Source organism: Limulus polyphemus, unplaced genomic scaffold, assembly GCF_000517525.1.
Source record: "Limulus polyphemus unplaced genomic scaffold, Limulus_polyphemus-2.1.2 Scaffold4878, whole genome shotgun sequence".
In the NCBI taxonomy this organism is placed as follows: Eukaryota; Metazoa; Arthropoda; class Merostomata; order Xiphosura; family Limulidae; genus Limulus; species Limulus polyphemus.
In genome coordinates, this window is record NW_013670488.1 from 54951 (window position 1) to 63705 (window position 8755).

An 8755-nucleotide genomic window follows, 5' to 3' on the forward strand; every position below is an offset into this window, starting at 1 on the left:
TGTCAATGCAGAGATCTATAGTCAGCAACTGGAACGTTTAAATCAAGCCCTTCATCGGAAACGCCCTTCACTGGTCAATCGGAAAGGTGTTCTTCTTCTCCACGACAATGTACACCCACATGTGGCACGTCTGACACAACACAAGATTATGGAGTTGGGTTGGGAAGTTTTCCCACACCCACCATATTCTCCAGATATGACACTATCAGATTACCATCTTTTACATTCACTGCTACACCATCTTAATGGGAAAACGCATGCAACTGTGGAAGGTGTCAAAGAGGACATCAACATGGTTTCTGCTTCAAAGCCAAGTGATTTATCTAATCAGGGCATTAACAACCTGATTGTAAGATGGAAATGCATCATCGATAAGAATGGAGACTATTTCATTTAATAAATGTTTTGTTTTGATATATAAGTTGTGGGGGTTTTTCATCTAAAAAAAAGTGATATTAACTTCTTGACGACCTAATATACAAGTAAAACTCTGATAACACAAAAATACCAAACACCCACATAACAGATCTGAAAAAATATGTGGTCCTAACCTGATGAATAACAAACGATGGATGAAAGCTCCAGTATCACATTCTTGGACATGAGGACTGTTGCACAATCTTAATGCTGAAGCCAACATCTCTTCACTTAGTGAATGCAAAATGCCATCTGGTGGTGGCCATGGAAAGTAATCTTCAAGGATTTTAACTGCAAGTTCTTTTATCTGTTATTAATCAATTAGGAAAAAAAAACATTTTCACAATGTTTGTGATATATTTATGAAATATAAATAAAACGTTTTGGAACAACAGTAATAATCAATCCAAGTTACGTTTTGAAACAACAGTAATAATCAATCCAAGTTACGTTTTGAAACAACAGTAATAATCAATCCAAGTTACATTTTGAAACAACAGTAATAATCAATCCAAGTTACGTTTTGAAACAACAGTAATAATCAATCCAAGTTACGTTTTGAAACAACAGCAACAATCAATCCAAGTTACGTTTTGAAACAACAGTAATAATCAATCCAAGTTACGTTTTGAAACAACAGTAATAATCAATCCAAGTTACGTTTTGAAACAACAGCAACAATCAATCCAAGTTACGTTTTGAAACAACAGTAATAATCAATCCAAGTTACGTTTTGAAACACCAGTAATAATCAATCCAAGTTACGTTTTGAAACAACAGCAACAATCAATCCAAGTTACGTTTTGAAACACCAGCAACAATCAATCCAAGTAATCAAATTCTTTTAACATAAATCATTTTGTTTGTAACAAACTATGAAAGTCCTTTCAAAAACTAAAATTTGGATGAGAATAAAGTTACCATAAAGTCATTAAATTTTTTTTATAATTAAAAGACTGTCTTCTGTTATAGAAAAAAAAAATTAATTCTTAAAAAAAATCAAGTATGCATTCCTCATTATACAAGATATTCTACATTTCACTTTAACAAAGCAGACTTCTACAAAATTGAACCAAAACAGATAAATCTCCAAACTGACAAGAATAAACCATACACACATTTTAAAATCCAATTTTCCATAATGTTTACAAAAATTACCTGAATTACTTTATGAACCAAACAGTTTTCTATAAAATTTTGCTGTTTAAAGAAATAATTTGATAAATAATTTTAGCCTTACCTCATCAACCATATCCATCATACAGGTCATAATAGTATACAATATTGGCACAGTAAAGAAGTCCCATTTCCCATTGTTTTGTACAAGCTGGACAAGCAGATGAGTTTTAGCTGTAAATGAAAAACAAAAAACAAATCAGAAACATTATGAACAAATTCCTATTTTCTTTTTATTCCAGTAAAGATAAGGAATAAGTCCTGTTCAATTTATTTGGAAGTATCCCACATTTCAACTTTAAACACTCATTTTATGCACAGCTTTGAGAACTAAACACAAAACCTTGTTACTTCAATTTGAAATTTAAAATATCTTATCAGTAAATGAGAACACATCTTTAAGTTAAAAAAAAAAAAGACACATTTAAAGAGAAACCATTACAATGGGGTGACTGTTTTCTTTTTACAAAATACTTTCATTAATATCTGTTTTTTGTTTTACAAAAAAAACTATTTCTTTAAATTTGACTCAGTTCAAAGCTATATAATGAGTAATTTGCACACTGTCCCCTCAATGAAGAATCAAACCCCAGATTTTAGTTGTGTAATTCCATAAGTTTATAGCTGACCCACCAGGGAACATTTCTATAAATATACAGAGAACAAAAAAGAAAAACACCATCTTGTTCACACAGTAGAGTACAAAAGACTCGAACACTTTCAAATATTTGACTATTCTTCATTTTTTTTCTTCCTGAAGAAAAACTGCAATTTATTATTCAAAAGTGCCCCATTTCTGGATCTTTTGAACTCTACTTTGTGAGAATTCTTACATCATAGTTATTCACAGTGTAAATGCACAAATATTTCAGTCACTTTAACAATGAGCACTTAGATATTGTGGATAAGTCTATCAACATGATAATTGTATTAAGCTTCTACTAACATTAATTGTGAGATTATTATTGACTAGATCAGTGTTTCCCAACCTGGGTGGTACTGCCCCCTAGTGGACGTTTTTAAAATTCAGGAGGGCAGTAAATTTTGAGGGAAGCAGCAGGGGGGTGGAAAAAAGTTTTGAGAGTTTCAAAATTATATTTGTTAAAATTATATCAGAAGAGATAGGGGTTTTTCTTTCAACACTATTTGATCAAAAATCATTGTGTGGGTGTGTTTGTGAAAAATAATGCCCATTCCATTCATTGAGCATATTTTTTTTGACACCACTTTCATTATTTGTATTAAAAACTTATTAGATGGTGGCATTAACACTCATTGTTTGCTGAAGGTGGCACTGCAGCAAAAAAGGTTAGGAAACGCTGGACTAGATCAATATTAGAATATTTATAAACATCATGCATCTCGCCACCAAGACAGTGTACAAGGATTTAGTTTTGTAGGCATTTTGTGTATACAACTACAGTCATCCTATAAAAAAATCACAATCTTCTGTTTCACTGCCTATTTCAGTTGACACAACTTCCTGAGGTGTCCTTCTCGTATGTTAACCCATCAGGTCTGAGCTCTTTTGCTGAATTGTTACAGACCATTTTTTTTAAATTGCAGATATTTTTTATTTACAAATATTTTTTTTTTATCACCAGTCATTTTTAGTGAAAAATCTTTATAACAACATTATCATTCAGGTTCTAAACATTTATAGCATTACCATGATAATTTAAATGTTTTTAACTCAAAAATAAATAAGAAAACCCACTAGCATGGAACTGTGTTTTCTTACCAAAGCTGATACAGTAGTTATTTTAAACTTGGCATTATAAAATTAGTTCAAACAATCAGTCCTAAAACATGCTGAAAAACCTGAAACATGAGAAATCAGTATATTGAAAAATTCTACAATAACTTAAAGCATCAATGCCACTTGAAAATAGCTTACCTGGAGGAACTCCCTTTTTTCTCTGAGGATTGGGTTCAGAACAGAATGTTTCCAGGATAACGAGGAAAATGGATAAACACGAGTGGCGACGTTGAAAGGATGAGCCAGGAATGAGGTTCCTTGCAATTAAATCTAGCAGCCAATCAACAAAGCCTGAAAGATTCAAAGTTAGGAATAAAATTCTTTGTGATTAGGCCTAGCAGCCAATCAATAAAGTCTGAAAGATTCAAAGCCAGGAATGAGATTTCTCATTATTAAGTCAATCAAAAAAGCCTGCAAGATTCATATTATCTGAAAAAAGTTCAAGAATCAGGTTAAACTTCAAATTATTATTAATCTTTGTTGCATTTTTTTTTTACATTATCCTGTTTTAGTCAACACAGTTGAAAAAAACTCCTTTGTCACAACCATTAAATCTTTCAGCATGGGCTCGGTCCCTGGTACTGACATTATAACTATTATGTGCTTGTTATAGTTTTCATGCTATACCTCTTAAATTAGTAAGCATTTGTTAACAAAATTTGGCAGATTATCAGTAAACATTACAATGCTTTCATAAGCAAAATATCAAATTTTGTTTATTAAGTTGTAAAGTTTGTTAAGCAATGTTTTTCTCATGCTTTTTTTCTTTTTGCATGTTGCCTATCCAACATGTGAAGTAATTTTCATTTTTGTATTAAACATACTTTTATGCATCAGAAAATTTTCATATTTCACATGCGAAATCTTTATAATGTCCAGATAATGTCTTAAGTAAAAACTTTAACTTTTATCTATTATTTTCACTAGTTAATCTCTGTATGGGTTCGGTAGATTTGATCGATCTTGTAACCACCATAAAAAATAGGAAATAAATATAAATTATGTCTCTTTCATTCTAGAATGACAACAAATCATAAAACTAAAACATAAATATTTAGACTAAATAGCTCAGATCTCATAACGTTATACATTTATATATATTTATTATTTTTATTATATCGACCTTTCAACCATACCTGACTAATAATACAGATATTGCAATGACATGGCACACATGCTCCCATGTTACCGTATCAAATATTATAAAACTGACCTTTAGTGTAGGCTGTGTTTTAGTGGACTAGTATTTTGTAAAATACAGTCACATTTCAGTTATTACATATTATGTATGTATCTACATTAATACAATTTACAAAGAAGTTCTTGAACTTATTTTTTAAAAACAGATAACAGTAAATAAAGAAGTAAAGCAAACAATTATCTCTTCTAGTTACAGCCTTTGTAACATGCTGCTTGACGTAGGTTGATAAGCCTTTTAAAATTTTGCACGTGGAGGATACGAAACAAAATAATTAATTTTAGGTTTTATATATATAGTTGATTAACCAAAAAATCATAAATTACTATATCAATACCATAGAATTCTACTATAATTTATCAATCTTAGTAATTAAGCTGTATTTGGATCTAAAAAATATGAAATTTCAAGCAGGCTAAAGACACAACTGACCTCCTTAAAATCTTAATTTGAAAGTATGAGATGGCATCCTAACGCTTTAAAATGGCTGAAAAAGCCTCTAGGGGTAACATTCTGAGCTTTCGATTGGATATTCACACTATATATTGAAGTAATTGTATATAAGGGACCATTTCCAAAAATGGAAGGAGGTAAGCGGGGCCACTGTGTGTGATTCAGTACATGAGCAATATCAACTAGTTAAGTGCAAAGTTAGAAGTCATGTTTTAATCAACAGGACTGGAAAAAACAAACATTTTTCACAGCTATCTTATTTTTACTGCCTACCTCAACATGATGTACACTTCATAATTTCAAAACACTTAACATAAAATTATGACACCAGGATGTAGGAATAAAAATGCTCTTCATGTTTAGCTAATTAAGTTTTAATTAAACACTTCCTTAACTAGGACTTGCTAACTCCTAGACTTATTATAAGCACCACTTACTGATGGTAATCTTAACGTAACTTTTATGTATATTAGTGAACTCCTTTGTTTACTAATCACAGTATAACCTGCTGGTTCTCATAGAACTTAAAGTTTAATGAACTGTTAATATCTCAGTATAGAGGCAGTTTGAATTCCCTATCTCTGTATCTGCCTTTCCTAAGAGATGATCATTACAACATGAGATATCCATGTTAGTATCAATACACTTCCAATTTAATAACACAAGTGTACCATACACTCTAACTCGAGGATTTTCAAAAGGTGAACCTTACTTCTTCAGTTTGCCCTTAAAGTCCACCTTTCAAAAGCACTAGGGCTATAGGGTATCATATTTTTGTGTTAAATTGATTTCTCGAACCTAGAGTTTTCCTAACATCATGAATACATCTCCAATAACATTCAACTAGACTAGTTGTAATGTTTTCCTGAAATATTGTCATTGCATATGTTTATTTAAATCAGATTATTACAGTAATTTTTCTATTTACTCAACATTTCAATATTACGCCTTCACATGGAACATTAATTTTCTGTAACAGACTATATTAACTTGAGTTAATTATAGAATACTAGCAGAAACGTCACAGGTGGCTGTTTGTGCTAGTAATTACTAATCGTAGAATTTGTACCTCATTGAAAAATTTAGAAAAAGTGAACATTTTTTAAAAAAAGGATTATTCTGGAAAGTATTGTAAGGGAAAAAGTGTTTGGATTGTGCCAATATAAACTGTAATGTTTTTGTATATTAAAAGTGGTACCCTATACTGAAAAAAATAATATTCTTAAGAACTCCACTTTTTGGTACTATATTTATAAATTACATCAATAAAGACATAATCAAACCCTCATTACAGTCTTAGTGAAAGTTGTGTTCTTGTTGTGAGGAGAGTACTGTAATTTAAAATTATGTTCTGTGATAACGAAGTGGTTGTTGCACATACCATAATTATTTTTCTGTCTGAATCTTGAATATCCAAAGTGAGAAATTTATGGATTTTTGTTGGTGGTGCCATTCAATAGATGGTGTCATATTGTATACATTATTTCACTCACATACATAGATACATATATATGCATGCTAAGTCCATTAAAGTAAGATGTATGCCCCCTGATGAAGGCGTAAAACCAAAAGGTTGAGCAAATGAAAAAAAAACTTCAGAAGATTCCCTGGAGTTTATGGTTGTTTCTTTTATTCATACTTATGTGGACTACACTCCAGTAAGCATTACGGAATTTAATAAGTAATAAAAACAAAACATGACTACAATTTTACTCTTTTCAGTTTTATAATAACGGTCATTAAATATACTTACAAATACTTTCTTTCAATACTGATGGAATGCTGGTAAATAAATTTTGTTTTTTAAAATCAACTGAACTTAGTGCTCCATCCCTGATACGAACAAGAAATGTCGTGACATGCTTGAACAGTTGGCAGCGAAATGGGCCGCTATCTATGTTAAGGTTGTTGGATAAGAAATCTTTCAGTGTCTCAATCTCCAGCAAAGTAGGGAGCTCTAATGTTGATAAAAAGAAAGAAAAACTAAAGTTTGCCTTTGGTACGTCTACAGAAAAGCAATCATTTACAAAACTACTTCAATAAGTAAAAAAATAACTTGAAAAAAGCACACAGAAAATTGTTTTACTTTCAAAGATGTCAATATGAGTTACAAGTAAATGAAAATAATAAGTTAAGCAAAATGGTTACATATAAACAGAGGCACAAGAACAGAAAAGAAGGAAAATAATCTAGTTCAGGACTTACCAGTCTTCTTCTGTGATGTACATACTAACATTACTGCTTCAATGCGAACACTTTCGTCAATATGGGCTAGTGTCTTAAGGACAAGATCTTGTGGCTAGAATATTAGACCTTCCAGTATAAGTGTATTGCTTCATAAGGAACACAATCTTTCTTGTTTCAGTAATTTGACATTTATACAGACATCCATTTATTTTACAACAGAAATAATTTGCCTTATTATGAGATAGCACACATGTAATAAAATTAAAAAACAATATCTTAACTCTGCTGTATAGATATATTACTGTACGGTTAATGTATAGCAAAGCATGATTATAATAAATTATATTTGTCAAAAGATATATATATATTTTTTTTAACACTACATTCTTTATTCATATCCTTAGGGTTTTTCAATAACAATGAGAATTTATAACAGTTTTCAATCACACTATGTCCACCATGTCTGTTGCCAACAATGTTTTTCACTCAATAACAGAGCTTCTCATCCTTGCTAGGATACAACAAACACAGCAGTGATCAGAATACTGTTTATATAAGCCAGTTGTTAAAAATATATCTAGCCTAATTCTAATGTCTTATGACAAATGTAATTAAATAAGTCTTTTATTATTTGAAATTGATCAAACACGGCAATAAATGGATCATTTCATTACTTTATAAAATAACTAGGCCAGTTAACCAAACCTATTACTAAACTCAGCTAAAACAAACACATACATACAAAAAACACTATGTGATGAAACGTGCCACTTACTGTTAAAATAATGCTTAACTGTTATCCTTTCTGCTTACATATTTGTTCTACACACAAATGTTTAATATACACATTCAAATTTACACAGAAATAAGTGTATAATGGAGGTAAAAATGTATGCCCTATCACAAGCTTTTCCTCTGTGCCAACAAACTCAAAAAGCTTTATTGAAAAACAACTGTTGAAAATGTAATTATTTTTTTCAGTGATCATGAGTGAATTATGGATAAATATTAATGAGTTTCCAAAAATTATTTTCTTGCATAATAGGAGCAAACTTTTTGTGACATCATTATTAACTATGTCAGTGCTTCTCAACCAGGGTTCCACAAGATATTGGAGTTCCACGTATTCACTGTGTAAATACATACTTGTCACATAATTGCAATCCAACTACATCACATATCTTTATCAGTATAGCAAGTTTCATAATGACACAACATGAGACACAACATAAGTTTTAAGTTAGTGAGCAAGACTAGGTACAAACAGGTGCTTGAGTCTTATAAACTTTTATTATTTGAGAGACCACACTTTTCATTGTGTGTGTGTGTGTGTGTGTGTGTGTGTGAGTATAGAATTGCATTAAACATGTGTACTCTGTCTGGAATTATTGCAGTAATAGTTTATGTAATGAACTCTGTTCTGTGACCCAAGTTTAAAACAGTTGAGAACCACTGAACTATGTAGAAATAAAAATAGAATTAAACAAACTTTAAAATATGACAATGAAGACAACTTAGGTATTAGTTTAAGGAAGAAAATAGTAGTTAAACTTAAGTATTTAATT

At 30.8% G+C, this 8755-nt stretch overlaps 1 protein-coding gene across 2 annotated transcripts in view; it reads right to left on the reverse strand.

Moving 5' to 3' along the window:
* Window positions 1-8755, reverse strand: part of LOC106471816 (thyroid adenoma-associated protein-like) — a 65544-nt gene that overhangs the window by 42116 nt on the left and 14673 nt on the right. For both annotated transcript variants that reach the window (XM_022400421.1, XM_022400423.1), the window contains 5 exons: window positions 7209-7302; window positions 6757-6960; window positions 3491-3643; window positions 1658-1767; window positions 552-724 (listed from right to left, as the gene is read on the reverse strand). In XM_022400421.1, coding sequence (XP_022256129.1) covers window positions 552-724; window positions 1658-1767; window positions 3491-3643; window positions 6757-6960; window positions 7209-7302 — 734 coding nt within the window. The remainder of the gene's footprint in view (window positions 1-551; window positions 725-1657; window positions 1768-3490; window positions 3644-6756; window positions 6961-7208; window positions 7303-8755) is intronic.